The sequence below is a fragment of the Osmerus eperlanus genome, chromosome 19, assembly GCF_963692335.1.
Source record: "Osmerus eperlanus chromosome 19, fOsmEpe2.1, whole genome shotgun sequence".
Lineage (NCBI taxonomy): Eukaryota > Metazoa > Chordata > Actinopteri > Osmeriformes > Osmeridae > Osmerus > Osmerus eperlanus.
Window position 1 is genome coordinate 8,982,986 of NC_085036.1, and position 14,768 is coordinate 8,997,753.

A 14,768-nucleotide genomic window follows, 5' to 3' on the forward strand; every position below is an offset into this window, starting at 1 on the left:
TAGATGTCTATTTTGGATTTGATTTCCAATATCTTAAGTTTCACTAAGTAATTTTTTGTGTCTCTGGACTAAATGGAAGAAACCAGCAAGATTGTGTGTGTCACCATGTGCCACCAACTATTTTTGCTATGACTAAACTGAGCTTTTTCAAGGAAGTTTGTAGTTTTGTGTTTGTGATGTTATGGTTATGTACAGCGACCAGCGTTTTTTTTCAGCAATTATCATTCCATGTTGTTCCATGCCTTCATTTCAACATACCTGTGAAAAGCACATTTGTAAACACTTTTGTTCAATACTGATAAGAGCATGGTCACAGTTTTGAAATGGCAGTACAGCTCAAAGAGAATCAGACCTTTGCAGTTCAGTTAGCTGGGGACAATAACCTCAGTAGAGACCAGAAAGCCCCTGAACTCTCCAGCAGCAGTCTGAATGACCCTCAGCTAAGCCCGGGGCATAACTAGCTTCTAACTATTGATCAGCTTGATAACTATTACAATTAAATGAATGCACACACACACAAAACACACCAGCGCATTCCTCGATAGTCTCTCCTTTTGTTATTGAGATCATTGTCTGGCAGTAGGACCACTCCCATTGCTTCGTTAGCCTGTGAATGAAGGGTGATAGAGCATAGCTGATTCTTAATGACAAACTCTCAATAGAGGCAACAGAACAACAAAGCAAAGACACAAAGTCAACCTTACGAGACAATGGGAGAGCTCGGCTTTAAGGCTTCTAACGTATGCTCTCTAGGACACAGGAGGTCTAATGGTGGAAAGGACTCATTACTCCTGTGCACACGCCATATGGAGGGGACTCCCACTGCCGCCCCTCCCCCACCATCTACTTCCTGTTTTTCATGGTTGTCTGCTCTCCTTTCCCCCGTACAATACCAGCTGTGTCTGGAGACATTCCAGCTCTATACGTTGGCTGTCTGAAGGGCCAGACTGGCTGTAGGCTGGGCCTCGCTTCCATGATGGCCGCCGTTGTGCTTTTTGAATTTGTTTTCTTCTTCTGGTCTAGTGACATCATATCGAACATCATACTGTAGCCTTTTGTGCCTGTGTTGTGTGACAAAGCCCATTCAGATGCGGTCAGCAGACCCTTTATTTAAATGAGCACACATTCGAATTTCACAGACTTTAACATCCTATTTCTTTGTCTTTTATGTAAACTGAGATAGGAATGACATTCACTCTCTTTAAGCTGAGGGGGTTACTGGGGTTATCTATGTCATGCATGTAGTGTTAAAAAATATGTACATATATATATCATAACCATGGACTGTATTTGAATTTGTGCAATTAGATCATAGACTGTATGTCTATGCATTGGATGCATGTGTTTTCTTCAGGGCTGTTGCAATACTCTTTCATGCCAACGTGTGGTGCTAGAGATCATCCATGACAAAGATGAGGTATGTCATTCGGTTGGGTTGGTCATTCTTAAATTCAAAAGAGGGAAAGAGGCCTGCCAGACACCGCCCTGATAGAAAGGCTCTGAACTGTAAGGTATAAAAACGATCTCAAGGAGAACCTTTTTTTTTTATTTGGAAGAGAATAACCCCAACTACCTAATACTCTTGGCAGTCTCAAGACCAGACTTAAAGGATTTCCAATACGATTTGAACCAGGTTTGGATAACTTGTGCTTATACCACAACCACATAGCGTCCTCTTTTGGTAAAAATGGGGAACTACACCTTATATGTCACCAAATATGATTTTCATCCTCTGAGATTCTCTGTTTAAAAAAAGTATTGATACTCTGATGTCAATTCAAATACTGATAATCCGACATTAATTTATTTTTACATTTCAAACTTTCTCTGAATCGGAATTCGTACATCCCGTAACAGGAATCGTACGTTTAACTCCCGACGACTCTGACCACAGCACATTCAGACAAGGTCGGGTTGACCTTGTTGGTGAACTTGATGTGGGCCTCCCGTCAGCATTCATCAGATGCTATGCGTCACAGCTCCATGCGATGCCCCGCGGCAGGAGTGTGAACTCTGATGGACGCCAGCGAGGAAGATGACACCTGCTCTCAGACCACACCTGTCCACTGTGATATCACCCTGCCACTGCCAAGGTCCTTCCACTGGTTGGTTGAAGCCCAAAGCTGGACCTTTTGTTTATCGTGTTGGGACTGCTGTCTTTAACCTTGCGAGCGTGTGTGCTGTTGGAAAGGAAATGTGTAGCCTGTGATGTGACTTGTTGGTAAAGATAAAATCACTTTCTGGCAATCAGCATGCAAAGCCTTCTTACTCTTAAATCACCACCCCAGTGACACATTGGGTGTGAGTATTTAATTGCCTTTCATAGGAGTGTCTGCAAACACATGTAATCAGTAGCAATCCCCTCACTCAGTGTGTCATGGGGTAACAGCCCCCAAATCTTTTGGGTAAACAGCCCACCTTAGCTGACTTCCTGATAACCATCTGGTTAAGTTTCAACACATACACACAAACGCACACACATGCTGAAATACCCACTTGAACACATACTCAAACAAGCCCTCCATCAAGGGTTTTACAACTCACAATAGTTCTTTGGACTCATAAGAAAACTGGGATAGGCGTGAACTCCATAGGGAGAAATATATCAGGAAGTCAGGAAGCAGTTGATTTCACTCTCGAAGATGAATCAACAGGATATTCAGCTTGGGTTTATTTAGCCATCACCAAGCAAGATTGCTAAAAGTAAGTTGGTTGACGTTGGGTCTGGAATTCGACAGGAATTGTCAACCGAGGTATTTGAGAACTACGGCATAAGGATTACCTTCATTTGGTTTCATGTATTCTATACAGGAAGTATGGCGGTCTACATACTGTACTGTATCGTACAGGACAGGACAGAACAGAACTGTATAGTAAACTCACAGTTCCCATGTCTGGTCACAGTTTTGATGAGTAAACAATAAGATGTTTTACGTCTGTGGCTAGCAATAACAGTTGTGTATGTGTGTGTATGTGTGTGTGTTTGTGGACGCACCTTTTTTCAAGGACAGAGGAATATACTAAATGTTACCGGTAGTTGTACCATTGACGTAGTGTTTGTTTTGTGTTCACAAGAAAACAGCATGAGCTTTAGCTGGTCAACATGGCAAGTCTTCACAAGTTCTTCACACTGCTTCTACTCTACTTAACTGGAGGTGAGGACATCTAATTATTTTTTAAACAGGTGTTTGGAAGATTAAACATCACTGGTTTAGTTCACAGAATGAGCATAGGAGTTCTGATGACATGTTATACATTCCTGCCTGATAATTGACTTGCTTCATCTTACACTGATCAGTCTATCCTTGTTTAGGAAGGATTAACACTGAATTTGTAGTCAGGGCTCTTCTTATGTTTATCACACCAATGTAGGAGAATGGTCTCTAATGCACTTGGTCTGCGGGATGTATCACTGAAAGTTACCTTCAAAACATTTATTTCAAGCCAATCAAAGATCTCTTGCCAATTCATTTACATATAGATCAAACTGTACACAAGCACAACATTACCGTTTTCCATTACAAAGATACAGAAAACATTCTACATTTGAAAATATTCAAACAAAGAAATTCATGAACCACAAACCGTTCTTAGAGAAAGAGACCGTTGTTCCTCTGATAATCCCGTTTTACACACCTGGGTGGGTTTGACGAAACTGCAGTTTGGCAAAAAGCCAACAGGACTTGCTGTGTTTACTCTTCTGAGGGTGTGGTGTTGGCAGCAAACACATGAATATAGCACAAACCTTCACAAACTGGTAAATCTGTAAAGCTGGTCCATGTTGCCGTTTATCTGAGTTTCAGCCTTCACACCCTCTTTAAACACCTTCACAATTACACCTCATGATGATTCAGTCACTTCTTGATGTGTCGTTGACTCACAGCTTCAGAAAAAGACGACAGTATGTAAAGTATATGATGGTTCTCCACACCACCTCTGTGTCCATCTCCTCAGAGGTGTCAGGGCAAGTCCAGCTGGAGCCCCTGAGCGCAACCGTCCTCCAGGGCTCCAAAGCCCGCTTCAACTGCAGCCTGGAGGGGGACTTTGAGGTGATGGGCTGGCTGATCAACGGCCGCCTGGCTATCACCATCTCCATGCAGATCGGTGTCCTGGGGAACTCTCAACGCTTCTCCGCCACCAACTTCTCCAGCGGCACCACTCAGCGCTGGGAGTTCATCATACGAGAAGTCCAGAGAAACGACTCCGGCACTGTCAGCTGCGATGTCCAGAACATCCAGACCGGGGAGGCCAAAATGTCTGTCCAAGGTAGGGGCTCCCCTCGTCTGCTCTTAACTCTTCCAGGGCCAGGCCCAGTACAGGAGGCGTGGACCTTGATAATACTGGAGGTCTTAGTATACAAGCAGGTGTTCATAGGTGCTGAGGACAGAGATATTCATGAGTAGCTTGATCTTGCAATCTTACATTCCTCAGGGCTGGCATCTGTCTGGTTGGCTAGTATGGTTACGAACTGAAAGAATACAACCTCTCTGTTTATGTGAAAACAACTGTAGCTTGACACCCCGGCTCCAACGCACAGTAGGCTCTGTGACACCATGGTGGGATGCTGGTGTAATGACTCACTTGGCCTCTGGAGGGCAGTAGCACACACTATACTCTGCTCCCAGCGTAAGGAGATGGGGAAGGAGGGATGGAGATCTGCTTCTCCTGCTCCTTGTACTCGTTTTCTTTGCAGAAACACAAGAGCAGGAATCTGTTGGCTGACTTTGTAGAGGCACATTCATATCAAGATCCACATACCTGACCATCCTTTCCCCTCATAACACCTTTGATGTGTTTCCTGTCATGTAGAATGTGCTGTTTCATTTGGCTGCTTTCCTATTGGTGTCAAGATTTTTTTTTTTTTTATACATACACAAATCCTAGTATAATTGTTATCCGCTTGATATAGCTGCCATATTGGTGCTGTAAATGAAGGGCAAGTTTCTTAACCTGCAATGCTTTCTGCCACTGCAGCTCAAACAGTCCATTCTGCACCATATCCCATGTGACTAGCCTATGGTTTTCCCTGTCCAGCTCATTTGCCATTGTTGCTAAATTGACATAAATAACTTACGGACCGAGTCCATATAACCAGACACTGTTGATGAAATCTTGGAGGTGATCACTCATTAACACTAGTGGAGATTGTACTGTACAGCCCTGGTCTGCCGATGGCAGGAACTGCACAGACAGACTTTTCTAAGTGAATTACATGCACAGGCATTCATCGTCCACAATCAGCAAATACAGTGCACAGGGCTTTTAGGTGATGGTATAGGATTAGACGGACTGGTAGATGGAGAGGCAGTGGAATCACATTATGCACACACGTGCACACTTACTGTAAATGTATATTGCACACATGCACACACACACACGCACACACACCTTGTTTTCTCCTTCCCAGCTGCTTGCTCTCCTAGTATAACTAATGGACACAATGACTCAGGTTACATACTGCTTTTACATAAATCCATTTAAACACCTCACAATCTGTGTAAGACGCACCTTATTTTATTTGCTTTCACAGTCCTTCAGGGTTGGGTCTCACAATACAAAAAGGATTTTCTTTCAGCAGGAAATGTGTTGAATTGGACTGATACTGAACAGAGAGCTGTGAACATTCTGCTAGGGCAGATAAAGTTGACAAGAAGGAAACATAAGGGAAACACAGTGCAGATATGCAAATTCCTTGTAGGGCTCAGCAGTTATGTACTGTCTAGAAGACTGGTACATGCATATTCATGAGGGGCAGACTTCCACTGATGTACAAAACCCAACTCTGTTTCCACATGATGGGACTGACAAAAATGAAAGAAAGAAAGGTTGACATCAGATTCCCAGAGATGGTTCAAAGAAACAGGCCTGGGGTGAATATCAAACACAATATGTTCAAACATTTAAACTAGCCGAATGTCTTAAGGCCTGAATGACATCAGTTATTTAGCTATCACCAGTCACCAGTCATTGTAGTATATCATCAGAGTGAATGGTCCAGCAGTGCTCATGTGGACTAGTGTGACAGTTTGCTACTACACATTGATCTGTGACAACGTTCCGAGGGTTTCCATTTACTCCATGCCTGACGATTCTCCCCGTACAGTCCCCCCCCCCCCCCCCCCCACGGCTCTTGTCATGTGACAACCCGACCATTCAAACCTCGGTCTCTGCTAGAGTAATAACCCTAATCAAACGCACACCTGCTTCATCCACCACCACTTTTCCCCTCGTAGTGATTCTGATGTACAGAGGGCTTAACCAGACGATAATCTGCTTGTGGAACACCGGGTTCTATTGGATGGCTTTGATTGGATATCGATTTGCTCCCGGTCCTATGGTGCAGGGACTCCATCTCATTCAACTGATTTGGCTCTCCCTGATTACGAACACAGTCCCTGTGTCAGTGCTCCCAGCCCAGGGCCAACATGTGTGCCACATCAACATAGAGATTGCATTGATTGTGTACATTTCAGACTAGGGTAAAGGGATACTAAGTAAGGGCACTGATGCTCCAAGAGGAACCACTCTACTGTTGGCTTGGTCTGCAGTGGAAGTTCAAGTCAAAGAACTCAAAACCACGACAGGCTTTCCCCAAACATGTGCCAGGGCGTATCTGTGTCATCCCCAACACTAGCTAGACCTCTGTGGTCCTTGTTCCTGTGGCAACCCTTCAATGTCCCTAACCGCGGTGCTCAGGGTCCCACTATCTTTTCGTGTCCCCCCCCCCACAGAGAGTGGCACGGTGGCCATCGTCGGAGACAACGTGACGGTGACCGAGGGAAGCCTGGCCGAGCTGTGGTGCGTGGCGCCCGGCTGGTTTCCTGCTCCCGCGCTGACCTGGGCCAAGAACGGGAGTGCGGTGAACAGCAGCCTCTACAACAGCAGCAGTGAGCTCCATGGCGACCTGTTCAACTCCACCAGCGTCCTACGGATCCGCGCCGACGTGTCCGCCCCTGTGGAGTGTCGGGCTAGCATACTTGCTCTGAACGCCCCGCTGACCAGCACCATCTACATGGTGGTTGGTAAGAAAACCCAATCACTGTGTACCAAACTGTCATCTTCCATGTTCCCTCACAACCTACCCTCCCTACATGCCATGTCCCCAGCTGCTTCTAATGTTTCCATAATCACCGATTCACTGTCATGAATTACCTATTCAAGTCTATATTTATGCAGGTATGTGCTTACTTGATTTATTGATTCAATACAGTTTTCAGTTGTGCCCAATGGCTCACACTGTAGACTCTGTTTGCATACGTAACATATGCACTTGGTAAATACTGTATTTCAAAGGTACATTTGACCTGTTTTCTAGTTGATATGATTTTAGATCGATTATTTGGCATCGCCTTGTGTGCATCTTCTATGAAACAAAGTGCCCTATTTGAGAATGTTCTCTCTGATGTTGCCCTATCTTCCAGAGGCTCCGGTTCCTGAGCCCACTGATTGGACCGTGCTAATAGCTGTGGTCGTATCCATTGGGGGATTTGCTCTGTTGGTGTTGCTCATTCTTGGAATCCTCTTCTGTTGCAAACGCAGGAAAAAAGCAAGTAAGTAACACCCCTGCTTGTAGCTGGTAGCAGAGTTATGGTTCTGCTGTGTCAGTGCTTGGCCTACCAGTCTTAACCATTGTCTAACACGCTGGTGTTCAGGACAAAACCACAATCGGACAGGGTTCAGGTTTTCATTAGATGGGACCTCTGACCATGGGTTCCTTCCCTGCACTCCTGGGCCAAGTTCTTAATCAATAACGTGAATAGATTACAGCTTCGATAATGCAATATATTGCACAAGCATTGAGCATTTTACACTTTCATCCATACCAATTAAAGAGCCATGGTGATTCATTGCTTTCTTCCCGGTCCATTCTAGAATCAAGCTATGAGGAAGAGATGAGGTAAGGTCAATAAAAAGTTTTTTTGTTTTTGTTTTTAAAAACTTTAAATACTATCACCTGCACAACGAATGACTATGTGACAGTTACGTATAAGGTAGGGTGGGTTGTTTTAACTTTGCCTTGCAGGAGAGCAAGGACACAAAGTCAGTTGAGTATTGTCAGTGGAAGTCGACAGAAGCCTGGTCAAGTTAACCTCGGATATGTGGCAGACGGTCAAACAAGTAAGAATGTACCCGGGTGCATGCACGCACACACACACACACACACACACACACACACACACACACACACACACACACATACACACGCACACAAACACACACACACAACACGATTTGGCATATACACTGTGTTACTCTTTCCTCTACAAAAAGTTTTCCTGGAAAGTGACATTTCTCTCTTTTCCTGCAGATATACCTCCCAGTGAATTCAATGACAGTGGATACAGCCAGACAAACGGTTCAGGAACATTTGTAACGGTACTGAAAAGGCTCTTACACTTGCAGTTGACTGCAATTCTGGGGTGCTATGTGAATGAATTATTTTCAGGTTCAAAAATTATTTAGGTGGAAAATTATAAAATGTATGATATTGTTTTTGCTTTTCTTTTTTCTTTTTCTAGCACTTTCCTGATAATTTGAATAGTAACCAGACTTCAAACGTTCACATGAGAGCAACCAACACCCTCGACGGGAATGGAATCAAGAATCACCGGCATGCTACTATAGTCTGAGGAGAGCTTACAACATCCCTGGCTGAACTGAGACTTGAAAACTGATATAGCAAGCAAGCATAAACTATTTTACCACGACGAAACATCAACAACCATTTGGACAAAGCTGTATATGTTTCCAAAAACTACTTTATAGAGCTTTGTTTGGAGAGAAATCTACCATGCTGGATTCTGACTCCACTTATCAACCTCGCCTTGGACCTAGGGGCCAACCTCACAACTCCTTTTAGTTCTCAAGAGATAAGGACTTCTGTGTGGAAAGTAACCTCCTAAAGAAAACTGATGTCACTTTTATGGAGCACAATGACTGAAGCACATGTACATCTCCTCCATACTCCTGATAGTTAAATAAACTCTTAGGGAGAGTTCTGGCATTTGAGTGCTGAAGACATGACTCCGTGTTCTTGGACCCATTTGTGCCATGCCAGGTTGTGTGATGAAAAGACTGACAAAGTGATTGATGCTGCGTGCTCCTATACAGGGTGCAGTGAGTTCAACAGAGGGCTCCATAACTCTGTCTGGTTCGAAGCTTGTCCACCCACAGCCACATACCTATCTACACACTGTACCTCTACCGCTGTGGCCCTCGTAAAATCTGCCTGATTGAATAAGGCCTTTATGACAGTGAGCTGCAGAGCTCAAAAAAATCTTCCTTCCAGCTATAAAGCTGCATCTGGCTTCGTTGCAGTATCCCTCTCTCTCTTTCTTTATCTCTCTTGGCTATATGTATGCTTTGTACTGGAGTTATCAGTACATTTTGTTAATGACATGCATTATGAAAAGATGGAATGCTAAGACAAGCATTGAGAAGTGACTGATTGATAAGTTTGAACTTTTGTAACGTATGCCTGAAAGGTCTTCCATATAATGCTTAGCTGTTGGCCTCACCACGGATACATCAAATTGATGTCTTAAACTGAATCTGAAATATACATTTTTATTTATTATCCCTGTTGTCAGATCTGGACTACACGAGTTGTATTACATGCACATTACACAACAATACCTCCAGTTGTGATGTGTGTCAAGTCAAGTGACATCATCCGTAAGCTATTTTCTGCCCCTCCATGTGAACTCATCACCGTCACGAGGGAAGGGAGTTGATTCCCAACACAATGGGTCAGGTCTCTAAGAAGATCACAAGGGACGTTCCCCACATCCATATTCAGACAGGGAAGTAGGTTTCATCAGACCTACCATGTGGATCTCAGTGTTCCATCATCTCACGGAACGTGCCGAAGCTACGCTGTGGCTTACACAACGTTGCTCGCAGATATCATTTACTCATGAAGCAATTACAGAGAATTGATGATGTGTTTACATTGGCTCCGAGAACCCACAGAGCACACACAGACGCCGGGCCATAAACCTGGAGCCCACGGTGTACTTCCTCCAATTTAATGACTAAAACATTGTAATGTGGTTCATCCACCATATAGTTTCTTTGCAGCATTCCAGAACATTTCACAAGCCTTCCCCTTTGATGTGAGGACAGGCTGCAGTGAATCAATGGGAGAGAATAAGGCTAATGGCTTCCCCAGGGACAGTATAAAATGGCAGACTAACTAAGGGCCGGTATAGAACGTCTGTTGACGCTCTCAAGGGAATCAATGGAGACTTGGGTTAAAGGTTTGGGATTGAAGTCATGTGACTAAACAGGAAAACAAGTGTGAGCTCGGAACAGTGTAATGGTACATAGTTGGAAGGGATCTAAATTAATCTCAGGAAGGACTGATACAGTAACAGACAAGTTGAAGTGAAAATGGAGGCTGTGGATTGGGTTCACCGCCTGTGTCCTTGTGCACTGCGGCTCTTTGGGGAGACAATGACATTTGAATGAAAGATGAATTCTTTCCAAGCCACAGATAGAGGAACTATACATGCCTAATGAGGTGACATTTTGATTTCAGCTTCCAGACTCAAGCACACACCCAACATATTGCATTGGGAAATTTGAATATCATTATGCAGTCTGTGTCTTTAAAAACAAGAGCGTCCTGTTAGGCTTTGGCACCTGCTTATTCAGGAAGCGACTCTAGGAATGTGAGTGGGGTTCGAGTGAATGGATGAGCCGAGGTTCCTCAGTGGCTCGTTACCTGGCAGGTCTCTGCTTAGCTGTCCTTGTTTATCCCTGGTGTCCCTCAAAAAGAAGGAGCTCAAGCCAAAGCCACTGGCTGGCTGCATTGGAAGACCTCAGGAAGCAAACAACTTTCCTCCGGCCTCCATTCATAAACACGTTCAAACTTCCAAACCTGACTCATTCTCCTCCCAGAGGAGGGGAGACAGCCTTGTACAGTGTGTCGGAGACATATTAAGAGAGCGTATGCTTTGTTTACGATTACACTTCCATTATTTTCAATCTCGTAACATAGAAATGACTTGCCTCCGAGTGCTAGCACTGGCCTCCATTAGGACTGACAGGAGCTGCAGATTCAGTGTGAGGAGTCAGCAGAGGCGGGCTGCTTTACAGCCGAGCCTGAACTCACTTGACCTCTGCTCGACATCCCGAAGACAGCCAGCCAAACAATTAAGCTATGCTTGTCGTCCACAAAGTGTCAGCAGGGAGTAACTCACCCTGGATGGAGACATAAAGACAAAGAAGCAAGTGTGAGTTTGCACACGAGCAAATCCAAACATGCAAACTACACACAATCAGTCACATGAACACACGCGCAAAACATGTCGCGCTCGCTATGTTTAGATCAGCTTTGTGACTATGTTTCCACAGTAGCACGCTAAAGGAAAGACCTCGACACAGCCAGCGATGACTAATTAAGGCTCTGACTTAATTAGCTGTTGAATTCAATTCAATTTCTTTCGAATGGTTGCCTCTGCCCAGAGCAAGCAACTGCAGTGAGAATGTGGAAGGTCAGCCAGCTTGTTGAGTTTATTTATCCACATGTCCGCAGCATGTCCTGCAGCCCAGGGTCCACTGGTGGACAGTGACACTATGCTGGGGAAGGAAGGCTGCTGGCCATGGCTAAGGGAGGCAGACAAGGCTAGCGTGGACTCTCCGCAGCTACCCAACACAACGTAGCTTTGTTTACATGAACTGCGCCATGAATCGGTCCTCAATGTTGTTTTCATAATACCCTCATTCAAACCATGTCTGGTTCTCTGAAGAATTTTATATCTCACTCTCTCCTATGAAATGTGTCCCCCCTAGAGAGTGTCCATAGAACACGATTATATTAATGACCATGCAAATGACTCAAATCATTTATGGCATATTTTACGCACTACTTACAAATCCTCTAGGGCCATCATTATACATGCACACTGCTCTGGTGAATATTATCACTGGCATGTTTCATGCGGTGTGAAAGATAGCTGATGTTGCGTCTAATGGTCTTCCTCCATCCTGAAGAGGATTCATTAGCCCTTTAACCCTATCAGTGGCAAACAGTTTCTTAATGCTTTGCATGTAAAATGTATGAGCTTTCAAGACACAAAAAAAAATGCTAAAAGAAAGGTTTACAGTTAGGCTTCTGTTTGTCTCAACTACGTTACGTTGATGCGTACACAACTGAGCAAGATGATGTAATTTGTCTGCACTAATTAACCAATGGTTGTGATAGAATGCCTATCTTACAGAGCCAAGGCCCACAGGGAATTGCAGCCAGCTAACCTTCTAGAATGTTCCCACTGTCACTGTGCTGAAAGACTGCCTGACTCCAAACACATGATGACCACAGGCCCTCCGATGTGCCTTGTCAACTTGATTTGCATGCAATGAGTCAAAGTCCAAAAAACTGAGTCTTTCCTCAGGGGTATGCTACAAGAACAAAAAAATGACTAAATGTAATGTAAATGTAAGAACACCTATATATGTTGTACCTAACCAGGCATTTACTGCAAACGTAGATTGCCTAATCCTCAATGAGGGAACTAAAACTAGAACTAGACCATCAAGAACCAAAGGATCTGAGTCCAACTTGCATTCAGAGAGACATATTTCTCTTGCATTTCCAAGCTGTTGTCAATTACTTGGGAAGTAGAGGGTGGACTAGAGAAATAATGAATAGTGCTATACTAATGGCTATTGATAGGCCATCTGTAACATGGCCTCTCAACTCATCCAGGCTTCAAGGGATCTGACTACAGTATGTCCACTTCCTAACAGTTCCACCATCGCGGAATCAAGGAATACCTCAAAAAGTAATCTCTCAAAAAAGACTTTAATCATGGAAGTGACTTTGGGGTTTGAACTGGAGACCAACCGACCAATTTGAGATAACCCATATAGGATTCCATGTTTGCTCATTTTTTACAGTCAGATAGCATTCGTTGAGAGACAGGCAATTTTCAATGTTTGTGTAATTAAGATGTGAACAGCTATGCTATTGATTGCGTGGTCTTCTCTATCGACTTTTTAATAACGCCTTGCCCATTGGGAGTACTACGGAAATCAATAAGATTGTTTACTCATAAAAAAAAGAAATTACTTAACGTTTGAATAAATAATTGGCATAACTGACCACTAGAAACAGCCCACATTAGCATTCATGGACAGAACATTACTTAGCTACATGATCAGTTTACTCTGTAGTGAATAATTTCCAGGTCGGAATGTTCTGGTTGTTGAAGAAGATAATGGTGTGCCATCGGTACAGGAAATTACTTTCTCTCATGATAGAAAACCTGAAAGAAAGATGTCGATACTTTTGGATTCTCTGTGAGAGACGGACATGCTAGACCATCAGGTGCTGGGATTTCTTGGCAATCATTTCTGCCGTCAGAAATGATTACACCAATAGTTGCACTATCTTCTACTATGCAGCTAGTATTGAGTATTCTGTGTTTTGTATGTTTGTGTGTGCAAAGCAAGTCTCTAAAAAGAAAATACAGCAGGAAATTTATGGCCATTTCTATAACGCGGCCATCTGATTTAAAATAATGGCAGCTGTAAAACGTTCCTGTTGTTCAAGGTCTCCTATCAATCCTTGAACATCTAAAAAGACAAAGGCGTCTCAACAACTAAAACAATCATCAGTGAACAAGGACACCAAAGAGGGCCACATCTATTGTAAACAGCCTGTGCAATCGAGCAGGAGATCTTGAGAGAGGAATCTCTAGGTCTGTGCTGGAGGGAAACTGGCCCCTTCTAGTCACGTGGGAGGCTCAGAGCAGGACTGGAGGACTTTCCCAGTGTAGCCAGGCAGCTGAGTGGGCCAGCTGTCTCCACACCCTAGCAGCAGAGAGACTCCTGGGATGAGATGGAGTCACCCGCCTGCCATGTAAAACACAGAGGCCCGTCATCACGTCTCTCTATACGGGAGACCGACAGCTCAAAAGAGAGATGGAGGGAGAGAACGAGAGAATGCTTACGCGGGTCTGTGGCAACCTCTCAGGAACTGGGAAGCAAGGCACACCCATGACATCGTTGTTTAGATATTGCCTTCTCCAAAGCATGTCCCCGAGTCACTAGCCTGAATGGATAGGTGGAGGCGGTGTAAACGGCCCCCCTTTTTAATTGCCTCTCTCAATTACAACACCTCTTTTAAAAGCAATAATGGGACAGCACAAAAGGAGAGCAATGAGCCACCGTGGCTGTGGGTCACTAAGTGTCAATGAAAAGGGCCACCAAGCTGAAGTCCTCTGTGTTCTCAGTCCAGTTTTAGGCGGCCAGCTATTTTAATGGCCCATTTCAACAGTGCGCCTATTCAAATATTCAGACTTAAAAAGACCTTTACTTCAAAGAGCCATCCTGACAGTTGCCTCTGCTCTGTCTTGTTGAGAGCAAACCTGACTCAATGAGAGGCTGCCCTTGTCTGTACTCCCTTATTCCTGTTGATCAATTAGGGCAGCGTTCAGCATCAACGGTCAGCTAAAGTAGTTTAGGAGGGTTAACCTTGTCCCGTTAGCATGGCTCGTGTTGCGGCTTAGGGGAACATAGAACAGACCTGTTGCTTTACAGAATCTACAAGGCCTTCTGCAGTTGACACTTGATCTTTTACAGGTTAAGAGACTGGTGAACTCGCTTTCCAATGCTATTGTGTAACACTGAAAAGTGTCTGCAACGACTTCACCTGTCTGTCAGTGTGCACATGAACCGTGTTCCACACAGCAAGAGGTGAAGTTGAAACATCTTTGGAAACAGAAAAACCCAGAATGCATGTCTGCCTCATTTCCCTGAGC

At 44.2% G+C, this 14,768-nt stretch overlaps 1 protein-coding gene across 2 annotated transcripts; it reads left to right on the forward strand.

The window, feature by feature from the left end:
- Positions 1-3,040: 3,040 nt before the first annotated feature.
- On the forward strand, positions 3,041-9,582 carry igsf5a (immunoglobulin superfamily, member 5a). Of its 2 annotated transcripts, XM_062486344.1 has the most exons (8): positions 3,041-3,155; positions 3,955-4,266; positions 6,732-7,022; positions 7,422-7,550; positions 7,873-7,897; positions 8,024-8,118; positions 8,309-8,376; positions 8,520-9,582. In XM_062486344.1, exons 1-8 carry the CDS (start codon positions 3,104-3,106, stop codon positions 8,628-8,630), a joined length of 1,083 nt encoding a protein of 360 aa, XP_062342328.1. In that variant the 5' UTR covers positions 3,041-3,103; the 3' UTR covers positions 8,631-9,582. The 2 variants fall into 2 exon arrangements, with proteins under 2 accessions (XP_062342328.1, XP_062342327.1); XM_062486343.1 differs by lacking the exon at positions 3,041-3,155 and having other exon boundaries at positions 3,728-4,266.
- The last annotated feature ends 5,186 nt before the right edge of the window (positions 9,583-14,768 follow it).